At 41.0% G+C, this 15,198-nt stretch overlaps 1 protein-coding gene across 4 annotated transcripts in view; it reads right to left on the bottom strand.

Moving 5' to 3' along the window:
- The window catches only part of atp11b (ATPase phospholipid transporting 11B), a 153,278-nt gene that overhangs the window by 37,074 nt on the left and 101,006 nt on the right, over positions 1–15,198 (bottom strand). For all 4 annotated transcript variants that reach the window (XM_078206984.1, XM_078206978.1, XM_078206970.1 and 1 more), the window contains exons 27-28: positions 11,755–11,858; positions 7,679–7,844 (exon numbers count right to left, since the gene is read on the bottom strand). In XM_078206984.1, the coding sequence (XP_078063110.1) occupies positions 7,679–7,844; positions 11,755–11,858 (270 nt within the window). The remainder of the gene's footprint in view (positions 1–7,678; positions 7,845–11,754; positions 11,859–15,198) is intronic.

The raw sequence follows: 15,198 nt of genomic DNA, 5'->3' as shown, positions 1-15,198 counted from the left end.
CACCGACCACAATCCCTACCCCCACATATTTATTCGCTAATCCCTCTAACTACGCATCTCAGGGACAATTTTAACCTGGCCAATCAACCTAACCCGCACATCTTTGGACTGTGGGAGGAAACCGGAGCACCCGGAGGAAACCCACGCAGACACGAGGAGAATGTGCAAACTCCACACAGACAGTGACCCGAGCCGGGAATCGAACCCGGGACCCTGGAGCTGTGAAGCAGCAGTGCTAACCACTGTGCTACCGTGCCGCCCTATCACTATCACTAACGTCATGCTAATCCACTTTCCAGCACTTGACCCATATCCTTGAATGTTACCATGTTTCAAGTGCTAAACCAAATACTTTTTAAAAGTTGTAAGGTTTCCGGTCTCAACAACCTTCCCAGGCAGTGCATTCCAGATTCCCACCACCCTCAGGTGAAGGTTTTCTCGAATTCCCTCTGAATATCCTGCCCCTCGCCCTAAAACTACGACCCTCATGATTAACCCCTGAACCAAGGGGAACACCTTGCCCATGCTCCTCAATCTTATAATAACAACTCAATCATGTCCCCCCTCAGCCTTCTCTGCTCTAGAGAAAACAATCCAAGCCTATCCAGCCTCTCCTTATAGCTCAAATGCTCCTGTGATGACTCTCCAGAGGAGAGTGAGGTAACCAGAGAACTGCACACAGTACTCCAGCTGTGGCCTAACCAACGTTCTGTACAGCTCCAACATATCCTGCTTGCTATTATACTCTACGCTATGACTGATAAAAGCAAGTGTCCATATGCCTCTCAACTACTCTATTCACTTGCTCGGCCGCCTTCAGGGATCTGTGAATAAGTACCCCAAGATTCATCTGTTTCTCTGAGCTTCCTAGTGTCCTGACATTAATTAAATACTCCTTTGTCTTGTTACTTCTTCCAAAGTGCATCTTATCAGGATCTGCCATTGCTCTGCCCATCTGACCAACCCATCTATATCTTCGTGTAACCTATGACCTTCTTCTTCACCATTAACAACCCTACTGATCTTGGTGTCATCTGCAAACTTACTTATCATTCCCCCCATATCATCAATGTATATAACAAACAATAAGGGTCCCAGCACTGATCCTTGTGGTATACCACTTGATACCGGCCTTCAGTCACTCAAACAGCCTTCTACACCACCGTTTGTGTCCTATTACTAACTGAGTTTTGGATCCATCTTGCCAAATTTCCCCGAATTCCATGTGCTTCAACCTTCTCAATCAGTCTCCCATGTGGGACCTTGTCAAAGGCTTTGCTAAAATCTATATAAACTACATTCACTGTATTTCCCATATCCATACACTATCACATTTTCAAAAAAAAAATCAGATTTGTTAGGCATGACCTACATCTGACAAAGTCAAGCTGACTATCCCTAATTAACCCACGCCTTTCCAAGTGGATATAAATTTTCTCCAATAGTTTCCCTACCACTGACGTGAGACTCACCAGTCTGTAATTCCCTGGTTCATCTCTACCACCCTTCTTTAAAAGTGGAACCACATTAGCCATCCTCCAGTCCTCTGGCACTTCCCCCTGTTTGTGAGCACATCTCCCACTCCACCGGACGAAGGGGCAGCGCTCCGAAAGCTAGTGGCATTTGCTACCAAATAAACCTGTTGGACTTTAACCTGGTGTTGTTAGACTTCTTACTGTGTTTACCCCAGTCCAACGCCGGCATCTCCACATCATCACTTCCCCCGTGGCCAGAGGGGAATTAAAAATGTACACCAAAGCTCCTGCAACTCCCTGCCTCACTTCCCACATCAGCCTGGGATGATGCAATTCATCTGGGCCTGGGGATTGGTCCATTTTTAAGCCTATCAAAGCTTTCAATACCTTCTCACTTCTTATGTCAAACTGCTCAAGATCCTCAAAGTCCCTTTCCTGAATTCTGTATCTATGTTCTCCTTTTCCTGAGTGAAGACCGATAAGAAGTATTCATTTAACACCCTTCCAATGCCCTGCGACTTCATATACAGATTGCCCCCTTAGTCTCTAATGGGCCTAAATCTTCCCCTGGTAAACCTCTTCCTTTTAATGCATTTTTGGAATGTCTTAGGATTCTTCCTAATCTTGTTCACAAATGCTTTTTCATGCCCCCTTTTTGCTCTTCTAATTGCTTTCTTAAGTTCCCTCTCGCACTTCCTATATTCCTTTAGGGCTGCAGCTGAATTGCTTCCTTTGGACTTGCAAGCCTTTCACTTCTTCCTTATCCAGTCCTGAATTGTCCTAGACGTCCAGAACGCCCTGAACTTATTGCTCCTACATTTCCTCCTATAGGGAACATGTTGGATCTATACTCTCACCATTTCCCCTTCGAATGCCCCCCATATACATTTATATATAATATATAAATTATATCCAGCATTTATTATCTGTGCTGAACTGAGAAACTGGTTTGTGGTTACAACAAAGGACAGGGCTCTTACCATATTAAGGGATCAGATCTCAACATCTAAATATGTATCCAATTAAAAGCTTTCATTAAACAGGGTTACCTTTCTTATTCAAAAGCAAAACGAAACATAAACAACTTATTGCCACCTGTAGTTACATATGATTAAGACAGCGAATGTGGCTAATGATTCTTCTATTTCTAGAGGGCTGTCCGGGAGGTAAGCATCCTCCTTTATAGAGCGGCAGAATCGAGATCTAGTGGAAAAAGTAATGTAAAGCAATAAAGAAGGAAAACACAGTTGTACAGAATAAAGTAAATTCTGCATAAAATTCAATTTTATTTATACATTCCAACCGAACCAGTAACTTTCACATTTCTTTCCATTCTAAAAATAATCTATCAATTTTGGTTCCTCTACACATTGCACCATTCTCCAACAGGAAGGCCAGGCCTCTCCTGACGACACTAAACAGCACATATTGTATGTACATCAGACTGACTTATCTTTCTCCCTGAAAGGATAGTACTTTGCTTCTACTCAGCTGTGTGTCATCTCTGACATTACTGTCATGATCTAGAAATTGGTGCGTTAAGAATTATTTCTAAGAATCCAGGTCCTCACTTGCTATTTTTGGCTTTTATTTTAGAAAGCCTTACTACAAGACTTCCTATACTTGTTCAGATACTGGTTAGAATAATTTTCAAATATGCTAGACATCCCATACAATAGTTAGCTTTAACTCTTTCTTGATACTTTAATAATCAATAGTATTTACTCTTTCTCAGCAATAACCAATTCACTATGCTCGGTTTGGATTTCACCAGGGCCAAAGTAGCTCCTGATCTCAATGCAACCTTAGTCCAAACATGGAGGGGGTGGGGGACTGGGCTGAATTCCGAGGTGAGATGTGAGGATCGCCCCGGCATCAAAGCAGCATTTGACCCGGCTTGGACCACTAGCAAAATTATATTCTATGGGAATTGGGAAAAACCCAAGTCGCACCTTGCACAAAAGAAGATGCTTGTGGTTATTGAAGGCCACTCATGTCAGCCCCAGGACATCACTGCAGGCATTTTGTGTGGTAGCACCTCATGCGAACCACCTTCAGTTGCTTCATCAATGAGATTCCCTCCAGCACAAGTCAGAGGGAGGGATACTCACCAGCGCCTTATCACTCTGCTCTCCTTTAAGACACGCATTAAACCTAACTCGTTAAGAAAGCTTTTGACAACATGTCCTAATATCAACTTATTAAAGTTTATTTATTAGTGTCACAAGAAAGCTTGCATTAACACTGCAATGAAGTTACTGTGAAAATCTCCTAGTCTCCACACTCCGGTGCCTGTTCGGGTACACCGAGGAAGAATTTAATATGGCCGATGCATCTAACCAGCACATCTTTCAGACTGTGGGAGGAAACAGGAGCACCCGGAGGAAATCCATACAGACACAGGGAGAATGTGCAGACTCCGCACAGACAGTGACCCAAACCGGGAATCTAACCTGGTGCTATGAGGCAGCAGTGCTAACCACTTTTGCTTATGTTAAAGGTACCATACAAGCTGTTGCATACTCCACAATCCTCCTTGCCACCCTCTTATACTTCTCCCTTCATAAACTCTAATCTCTTCACAACTTAACCATCTGTATCCTGTCCTGCTATTGGACCCAATTATCCATCTCCTTCTCTTTACGGATCTATATGGTGTTTTTGATGTCAATGTATTCAATTTAAAATCTCATCCTGACCTTAAAACTGTTAGTAATGTCAAGTCCCTAATTTTGAAATTGTCCACACTTAAGTCTCTTTGATGAAATGGGTGGACAGATGGACAGAGACATGGTATATGCAACTTCCAGTGTGAAGTGATACAGCTTTGGGAGAAACATGGAAGGCACTTGAAAAAAAATCATTCATAGGATGTGGGAATTGTTGGCAAGGTTAACATTTATTGGCCATTCTTATTTGCTCTCAAAATAATGATGATAAGCCACTTTCTTGCAGTTTATGTGAAGGAGGTAATCTACACTGTTGTTAGGAACGGAGTTCCAGCTATTGGGCCCAGCAACAGTGAAAATACAGTGATATATTTCTAGGCCAGGATAGTGTGTGAACTTGGGAGAGAATTAAAGATGTTGATGATCCTGTTTGCTGCACTTGTCCTTCTGCATGATAGATGTTGTGGGGTTGCGAGGTGCCTAGATGAGTATAATCTAAATCGTACTATTTTGAGGGGGGGGTTGCAAATGTAGCAAAGCTTTGGGACTCTATATTTATGGTGGCAGGGCAAGTTGGTAAAGGGATTAAGAAAATGTATGGGATACTTGGCTTTGTAAACAGGGACAGTGAATACAAAAACAAAAAAAATGCAGGTTAATGTTTACATATCACTGGTTAGGCCTCAACTGGCGTAGTGTATTTAATTCAGGACACCATACTTTAGGAAGAATATCATGGAGAGGTACACAGAGGTTTTATTGTAATGGTATCAGTGATGAAGAACTTCAGTTATGGGGAGAGACTTGGAAGAAATTAGGTTTGCTTTCTTTAGAGCAGAGAAGGTTAAGGGGACATTTAATAGACATTGAGGGATTTTTGATAGAGCATGTAAGGAGAACATTTCCTCTGGCAAGTGGGTCGATAACCAGGAGGTAATAGATTTAAAATAAAGAACCATAGTAGAAATAAGGTGAAATGTTTCCCTTAGAGTTAAGCAAAAAGCAATTGGGCATGTATTTAATGTGCAGGGTAATGTATATACAGCTGGTGCGTATGGCACTAAATTGAATTGTTACAAGAGTTAGCAGACGTAACAGGCCAAACAGCCTGTGTGTGTGTTGTAAAATTCTTTGATTCTATAATGTTATGTCACTTTTAGTTTGCCTCAGTGTTGAAGTCATGGAAATGGGACTTGAAATCCAATGTATTCATTATACAGAAACAAGGTAAGAACATATAGGAAGGAACATGGGAACAGGAGTTGGCTAAATAGTCTCCTGAGCCTCTTCTGACACTCAATGAGATTGTGGCTGACCTGTGACCTAACTCCATATGTCACTCTTTGCCTCATATCCCTGAACACCTTTGGTTGACAAACATCTATCAATCTCAGATCTAAAAATCAAGATTTTATCCAGCACATGCTGTTCTTGGTAGAAGTTCCAAATTTTTATCACCCTTTACACATGGTAGTATTTTCTAATTTCACTCCAGAGAGACCTTGATCTAACAAATTTGGCCATCTAGATGGATAATTTACTTTTAAGATAATCTGAAAATCAAGTTAAATACACCACGGAAATATTGTTTGCTCCAGATTAAAGGCAAAATTCAAACAATGTTTCCAACTCTCATCTTAGTATGTGGTAGTTAATAATAACAGACTTGAGTGTAGCCAGCACAATTTTGAAGTTTGCAGATGACACAAAACTTAGCAACATAGTTGTTAGGAGAAAGACAGCAAACTTCAGGAGGGATTAGATAGGGTGTTGAAATGGGCAGACACAGACACACAGTGGATGCAATTTAACGCAGATAAATGTGAAGCGATATACTTTGGGAGGAACATGGAGAGACACACTTCGTTATTCACTCACAGGAGGTTGTTATTGTTGACAAGGTTAACATTTATTGCCTATCCCTAATTGGTTACAAGAAAGTGGTGATGAACCACTTTAAACTGTAGGGGTGGAGGCACAGGGAATGTTAAGAAGCGAGGACAATCTTTGAGAAATTTTCTGAAAGTATATTTCTTCAGGGTGAGCTATTTTCAGAACAAAGAATTCATAAAATGTTTCTTTTTAAAACACGACTGCGGGCATAAGTTTTAATTTAAATATAGGGTACCATGCCTTCACTGGATATCAAAGATTTTCCATGGGTGCAACAAGTCCCATTCAGCTGAGTTCTGAACATCTTTCACTTCTAAATGTTGTTTCACAGCAGAAATCTATGTTCTACTTTAACGATTGCCAAGCAGAGATCAGTGCATCAAAAATCAGACTTTGATGTACCAGGAACTTCGGTTCAGCAAATATCATGCATCTATCGAATGTTTCAATCCCTACTTGAGCTGAATCTTACTCCAAGGCAAAGAGCAGACATTTTATTCATATGGGTTCAATATGATCTTGTGTTTTTAATCATTGTTCAATCTAGTCAATGTTGAATAATAATTCTTCGGTGCATATTACAGGCTGATTCCACATTTTGTGCAATCCTTCCGACATGTTTTAATTACTGTGTGGTAAAGGAAAGATTCAGCAACTTTGAAACTTAAGTCTGTGGTTTGAAAATATTTATAACTATTCTATATTAAGAGGTAGGTGTATTAGTAGATCTGCTCTGCTGATTGAAACCAAAAGCTAAAACATTGCTAAAAGCAGCAAACGCTAACCTTTCTTCACAAACAAAAATATGTGAAGAAGCATTCTTTGATTAATGTTGTAGATACCATCTGCCCTACTGTCATGTCAACATGAAATCAAAACAGGCTTTTTTTGGTTTTGCAGCCTCGTGTGTGTATGAAATACTGAAAACAATGCTTTGCTTTCATGTTTACATGATGGGTAGCATGGTGATGACTTAATATGCTGAAAGTAGAACAATCACGCCATCAACCTATTATGGCAAGTTAAGCAAGCTTGCACCTTTAAGATGCTTGTGCTGTACTCCTGACACTTCACACACACACTCTGACAAATCAGTAATATAACATTTATTTTGAAGGTTACGCTGCAACTTTCATGCTATGCCATGTTATTTTTCTCATCCTATGCACAGACTAACAGGATCCAACTTCTGTTACAGACCCATTACAAAATAGCACTGACATGTTGTAATGATTAAGAAAAGAGTTACATATGCCTGTGGTGAAAGAGCAAAATACTGCTCAAAATCAAACCACTTTGACTCCAACTTTTGCCTAACACTTAGTACAAAATTACATGCTGATTAATTATAGTATCAACTTGCTGATGAAGACTTTAAAAATTGCAAACAACTATTGTATCGTACTCAGACTGCAGTTAAGAACATACAGACCATTATCTCTATATGATATCCATCTGATGTGAACTACAAGCTTATGTAATTTTTCATCTATAAAGTTCACACAAAAAGGTAATCAAACCAAAATACCAAATGATATTCAACTGGATTTTCTTTCTGGCAACCAGCATACAAATTTAAACTCTAAAGATAGATTGCAAAGCAACTGAACGTGTTACTGTTGATACAGGGGCAACACTTACCTGTGATCTTTGTAGCATGGTAGGTCGTGTATGTCTCCAGAATACTTTCCTTAGGACATCAGGGAACAAGCAGGCAACTACTATAACAATAATGCCAAGCCAGGCTGAAGCACTGGACAGCAACTGAGCGAAGACAAAGTACATGTCTTGTGCCTGCAAAAATGGCCTGTAAAGAGAAAAAAAATGGAGATTATACATAGGAAGTACATTTTGCAGCTGCAAAACCATAAAAGCTTCTCCTTAATTCCAGACCATATCTTAAAAAAACCTCAATGCGGTAACCCCAAATATCTAAAGTTACATTACCAATATCTTAAATAACTTCAGAATTAAAGACAAACAATTGAATAAGCTTTCACACAATGACATTCCATTGCAACATCCAAAACTGGAATATGTATCCATAAAAACACGTTTTCTATTAACTTGATAATCCAACCCAAGTTCTCCATTTTTAACCAAAATATTCTCAGTATTTTTGCATGATTTACTTTTCTCTAACATATTAAACTAACCTTTATTCTAGCTACTGTGATTCAATTTATAAATTAATCAGTTTTTTCTGCATTGCACTACCAGGTGTGTGGAATTAGATAACAGAATTAATTTCCAAATGAGCATTCATTATAACATAGAACGCCACAGCACAAACAGGCCCTTCGGCCCACAAGTTGCGCCGATCATATCCCTACCTCTAGGCCTATCTATAGCCCTCAATCCCATTAAATCCCATGTACTCATCCAGAAGTCTCTTAAAAGACCCCAACGAGTTTGCCTCCACCACCACCGACGTCAGCCGATTCCACTCACCCACCACCCTCTGAGTGAAAAACTTACCCCTGACATCTCCTCTGTACCTACCCCCCAGCACCTTAAACCTGTGTCCTCTCGTAGCAACCATTTCAGCCCTTGGAAATAGCCTCTGAGAGTCTACCCTATCCAGACCTCTCAACATCTTGTAAACCTCTATCAGGTCACCTCTCATCCTTCGTCTCTCCAGGGAGAAGAGACCAAGCTCCCTCAACCTATCCTCATAAGGCATGCCCCCCAATCCAGGCAACATCCTTGTAAATCTCCTCTGCACCCTTTCAATGGCTTCAACATCTTTCCTGTAATGAGGTGACCAGAACTGCACGCAGTACTCCAAGTGGGGTCTAACCAGGGTCCTATAAAGCTGCAGCATTATCTCCCGACTCCTAAACTCAATCCCTCGATTAATGAAGGCTAGTACGCCGTACGCCTTCTTGACCGCATCCTCCACCTGCGAGGCCGATTTAAGAGTCCTATGGACCCGGACCCCAAGGTCCTTCTGATCCTCTACACTGCTAAGAATGGTACCCTTCATATTATACTGCTGCTTCATCCCATTGGATCTGCCAAAATGGATCACTACACACTTATCCGGGTTGAAGTCCATCTGCCACTTCTCCGCCCAGTCTTGCATTCTATCTATGTCTCGCTGCAACTTCTGACATCCCTCCAAACTATCCACAACACCACCTACCTTGGTGTCGTCAGCAAACTTACCAACCCATCCCTCCACTTCCTCATCCAGGTCATTTATGAAAATGACAAACAGCAAGGGTCCCAGAACAGATCCCTGGGGCACTCCACTGGTCACTGACCTCCATGCAGAGAAAGACCCCTCCACAGCCACTCTCTGCCTTCTGCAGGCAAGCCAGTTCTGGATCCACAAGGCAACAGCCCCTTGGATCCCATGCCCTCTCACTTTCTCAAGAAGTCTTCTTGGGGGACCTTATCGAACGCCTTGCTGAAGTCCATATAGACCACATCCACCGCTCTTCCTTCGTCAATGTGTTTGGTCACATTTTCAAAGAACTCAACCAGGCTCGTAAGGCACGACCTGCCCTTGACAAAGCCATGCTGACTACTTTTGATCATACTAAACTTCTCTAGATGATCATAAATCCTGTCTCTCAGGATCCTCTCCATCAACTTACCAACCACTGAGGTTAGACTCACCGGTCGGTAATTTCCCGGGCTGTCCCTGTTCCCTTTCTTGAATATAGGGACCACATCTGCAATCCTCCAATCCTCCGGAACCTCTCCCGTCTCCATCGACGATGCAAAGATCATCGCCAAAGGCTCCGCAATCTCCTCCCTCGCCTCCCACAGTAACCTGGGGTACATCCCATCCGGTCCCGGCGACTTACCAACCTTGATGCCATTCAATAGTTCCAACACATCCTCTTTCTTTATGTCCACATGCTCGATCCTTTCTGTCCACCGCAAACCAGCAGTACAACCACCCAGATCCCTTTCCACCGTGAATACCGAGGTAAAGTATTCATTAAGCACCTCCGCCATTTCTAACGGTTCCGCACAAACTTTTCCCCCTTCCCCTTTTAAGGGTCCTATGCCTTCACATCTCATCCTTTTACTCTTGACATATTTGTAGAAAGCCTTGGGATTCTCCTTAATCTTACCCGCCAAGGTCTTCTCATGACCCCTTCTCGCTCTCCTAATTTCCTTCTTAAGCTCCTTCCTACATCCCGTATACTCCTCTAAATCCTTAACACCTCCTAGCTCTCTGAACCTTCTGTACGCCTCTCTTTTCTTATTCACCAGGTTCATCACAACCTTCGTGCACCACGGTTCCCGTACCCTACCAACACCCCCCTGTCTCATCGGAACGTTGTCATGTAGAGCTCCAGACAAACATTCCTTGAAAATCCTCCACTTTCCTTCGGTACTTTTCCCCAAGAATGCCTCCTTCCAATTTACCCGTCTAATTTCCTCCCTGATGACACTGTATTTCCCTTTACTCCAGAGAAACACTTTCCTAGCCTGCCTGATCCTACCTCTTTCCAATGTCTAGAATGAGATACTGTAGGCCCATAACAAATTGCTGGAAGAAAATATGACCAATTTCTTTTTTATTTGTTCAGGGGATGTGGGCACCGCTGGTGAGGCCAACATTTATTGTATATCCCCAATTCCCTTCGAGGGGTAGTTAAGAGTCAACCAGATTGCTGTGGATCTGTAGTCACATGTAGGCAAGACCAGGTAAGGATGGCAGATTTCCTTCCCTAAAGGATATTAATGAACCAGATAGGTTTCTTTTTAAAACAATTGACAAGGGTTTCATGGTTATCATCAGACTTTGAATTCCAGATTTTTTTAATTGAATTCAAATTTCACCATTGCTGTGGTCGGATTTGAACCCAGATCCCGAGAGCATTACCCTGGGTCTCTCAATTACTAGTCCAGCGATAATCCCACTACATCACTGCCTCCCCATTTAACCCTAGCACCTTAAATCTACACACACATTAACTCCAGAGTTCAAAAATCATGCAAATGAATGTACTATATTATTGCACTTTTACTGTTTAAGTGGAATTTTGCACTTGACTAGATTAATTGTACTTGGAAGACAGTGGCATTTTCCTCGCTTTAGCGTACAGCATTATATAAAACAGTTGGCCACTTCAGGTGCAGAGCCTCATTCTGTCTGTAATATGCTTTAATTCCAACTTTAGAATAAGCACTCTGCTGCTACAATACAAATTTTCCATCTCCTGCACCATCCATCCTTACAGCTGCTGCATGAATGATAATGTAGTACCTGTCCTTATGGTCAACTAGTGCTTTTTATGTAATGGACTTGAATGGCACTATCACAACTGGTGTGAGATGACTGTTTTCCCAGAAAACCGTTACAAACAACACAAGAGGAGAAGACATTCTTCTCTCCTCTGAGCTGATTACTAATCCAGCCCTTGGATAAGACTCACTGCACTACTCTTCATTTAGAGATTACTTTTTGTATTCAGGGAACACATCATCTTTCATCATTTTCAAATTTTGACTTATTGCGACAGAGCTTGGGTGTTAAAAAGCTCATGCTCGCTATTTAATTCTCATGACTATTGTGTACAACTATTGAAAAAGGTTGAGTGGCTACAACCAAGATCTGAAATATGATACTCACATTCAAGGTCACACCTAAAGCCACAGATTAGTGGAACTTTCTAACTAAAAGCATTTAAATTAAATATACAAAATGTTATTCTTTAATCAGTTTATCAAATGTTTGACAAATCACTACTTACCAAAGTATTGCTCCATAAAGCAAAGAGAATGCGAAGTAAAAAATTATCGAACCCCACGTAACAAAATGGTTTATCCAGGTCCAGTAGTGTGTCTCGATTCCGAGCTTGTGGTTTTTGGGAAAAGAGAGAGAAAGAGAGAGCGTTATTGGAAAAGCAGTAAGGCACCAGAGTAGTTGGCACAAAATAAAACACTACCACAGCAAAATGTTAAAATAAATTCCAATTGAATTTAAAAAGCATTATTTAATTGGAATTTCCATTTTCACATTGGTAACTTCCAAGGAGGTCAAGTCATTGTCGCTATTCTGAACCAATTCAGGGAAAACAAAATTGATTTTTCAATAGTTTTAAAATTAGTTACAAGATTTGCACTTTGTGTGCAAAAGGTGATTACTTCAGAAACTTCAAGAAATTTGGACTATTTGCTGATGCTTTTGATAGCACTCTACCAAGGGCAAAGTTGTTCAGTAATAGTGCCAACATAACTAAATTCCTTTGATCCTTAAATCCTAAGAGCACTGAGGGTGTTCCTACAACACAGACTGCAGCGAGCAGATTTTGTTTTTAAAGATATACATTACTCATAAATTAACTGAAGTACATTATACAATCTTAAATTTGAACATGTAAAGTACAATAAAGATGTTTCTTTCAATACAGTACACAAGCTGCCTCATTACACTTGTCATTGCAGGTTTATATTTACCATGTACAGTTACATTTCATGTCAAGGATTCTCTGGTGCATACAGCCGGAGGGGTTTTAAAACTGCCATTGAGTAGATGGTTTTGAAGGGCTGAGATATGTCTAAGACACAATTAATTTAATGGAGCAATAGGAGCCTGAGACAGACCAAATGAGAGCAACTGCCAATAATGGCTGACAATCTAGAAAGGTACTCAGAGATTTCAATACCAGGGCCATATAGCGATGGGACAATCATATAAGAGGCAAGCACATTTTTGGAATACATCACATGATTAGATCAGAATGGAAACGAGGCCTCCCAATTTTTTTCATCCATTGAGATAAGTGTGAAAACTTTTTATTTATATCTACAAGGAAATTTGATGAACAGGAACAAATCAGAGTGGCATGGTGGATAGCACTGCTGCCTCAGCTCCAAGGGCCTGGATTTGATTCCTGCTTTGGGTGACTGTGTGGAGTTTGCATGTTCTCTCCATGTCCATGTGGGTTTCCTCTCGGTGCTCCAGTTCCTTCCCACAGTCCAAAGATAGAAACAGAAACTAGAAGCAGGAGTAGGTTATTCGGTCCTTTGAGCCTGCTCTGCCATTCATTTTGGTCATGGTTGATCATTGAATTCAATATCCTGATCCCCCCCCTTTTCCCTCCATAAGATGTGCAGGTTAGAAGGATTGGTCATTGCTAGATTGCCCCTTAGAGTCCAAAGATGTGTAAATTAGGTGGATTAGCCATGGTAAATGTGCGGGATTACGGGGATAGGGTGGAAGGGAGGGCCTGGGTGGGATGCTCTTTCAGAGGGTCAGTGCAGACTCAATGGGCCGGACAGCCTCATTCTGCACTGTAGGGATTCTATGGTTCTAAACTAAATGGCCCCAAAACCATACATTTATGAACTGATGAAATGGATGAAACTTTGCTGAAATAAAGAGACGTTGTTGAAGCTTTTTGCCTTACACTCGTCAGGACAGATGCAAAATTACCAATTTTCAAACGGAACAACAATTTATGCTGTATGAAAAAAGGTGGACTGCTTGGTTAGCAAGTCAGTTCAGATTGGTAGAGACATTGCCATGGCAAATGTACCAGGGAGCTTTTGTCCCCCTTACTTTTGCTTATTCAAAAAAGGTCCAAATCTGGACATATTCCTTTTGCTTGTAGAGGACAGGTCTCTGCATATGAAGCATAAGTGAGCTATACTGCAAACTTAATTGATAATCCTAAATTGGTTGTTAAAGTAATTCACTACTAAGGAGATAATTTCAATGCCAATGCAATGCCAAGCCATACATCTCAAAGATTTGGTGGATCATATCAAACAGCACATCTTTTCAATTGCTCGCAATAGGCAGAGTACTGACCATATACAAAAGTGCTTCCAAAACTCAGAACATAAAGTCTAATATTAAATGTAATTTTGTGATTGTTCACCAAATGCTGCCCAATCCCGAGTATGTTAAGAATTTTTGAATAAACAAGAGCACGGGGGACAATAGTTCCCTTCTCCATGGCAAGATCCCAACCAGAGGCAACTTGCCAACCAGTTAGCTCCCCTAATCTCATGCAGTATAAATCGTTGCTCCTTTGAAATCTGGCAGTGCGTTTTTCCTGATGAGTACGAGAAGAAAAGCTTTGATAGCATATCTCTTTTTTCAGCAATACTTATGTCCTGTACTATCAGGTGAATATTAGAGTCAAAGAGTTCTACACAGCAGCAAGGGGCATCTTCGGCACTTTATTTTCTGATAATGCTCCTAGATTTCTGATGCCTGTTCTACTGAGGAACTAACTGGTTCATAATGGCAGTTAAGTCTAAAGTCAGGATCAAGGTCTCAGCTGAGAATAATTCAAGATACCAAGCTCCAGTTCTTTGGGAGAAAACATTTACCAGAGAGAAAGAAGTTGTCTTTATTTTTGGTGCATCCATCCTTGTTCAATACCTAGGCATTTATTGCTTTTAGAAGGTATATTTATGAAGCTTGGTATCGGATTCAAAACACTAGAGGTGCAAAAAAGACACTAAGGCATGTGAAATTGACCAGCAAATTCCAATTTGCAAAAAGCAATCATAACCATGACTCAAGGCTATGCTTACTCAACTTTGTGGTCTTAAAAAGGACACTGTCACATTATCAGTGTATTATTAGTAGAACAATGTGTAATATTCCATTCCTTATAAAGCAGCATATCATTTGACATTGTATGAACAACACAGATATGCATATAGCTCTCTCCCATACACAAACACAGCATAGTGTGGAATTACTGGACTCCATTTTATGCTGCTTTGATACCATCTTTAGCAGTAGCGGAGAAAAGCCTAAACAAAATTTGTACAAGGAAATCCTCATTGACAGATTATTGAATGTGGTGTAATTACTGCATCAAGTTTTCTGGAAATCATTTTGTATTATCTATAGTTTCAGTACAATGAATAATTTCTGTACTAAACCAGGTCCAAATAATATGTAAACCATTCTTCCTTAGTAACAGATCAAATTAATTTCTGCATGGTTATTCACTTCTCTTCTCATTTATCATCGCCTCCCATCTGGCATGGGTGGCACGGTGGCAGAGTGGCTAGCACTGCTGCCTCTGCGCCAGGGACCTGGGTTCAATTCCCAGCTTGGGTCACTGTTTGCGCGGAGTCTGCACGTTCTCCCCGTGTCTGCGTGGGTTTCCTCCCACAGTCTGAAAGCCATGCTGGTTAGGTGCATTGGCCATGCTAAAATTCTCCCTCAA

Source organism: Mustelus asterias, chromosome 3 (genome assembly GCF_964213995.1).
Source record: "Mustelus asterias chromosome 3, sMusAst1.hap1.1, whole genome shotgun sequence".
NCBI classification, from domain to species: Eukaryota; Metazoa; Chordata; class Chondrichthyes; order Carcharhiniformes; family Triakidae; genus Mustelus; species Mustelus asterias.
This window is presented reverse-complemented; position numbering and strand designations above follow the sequence as displayed.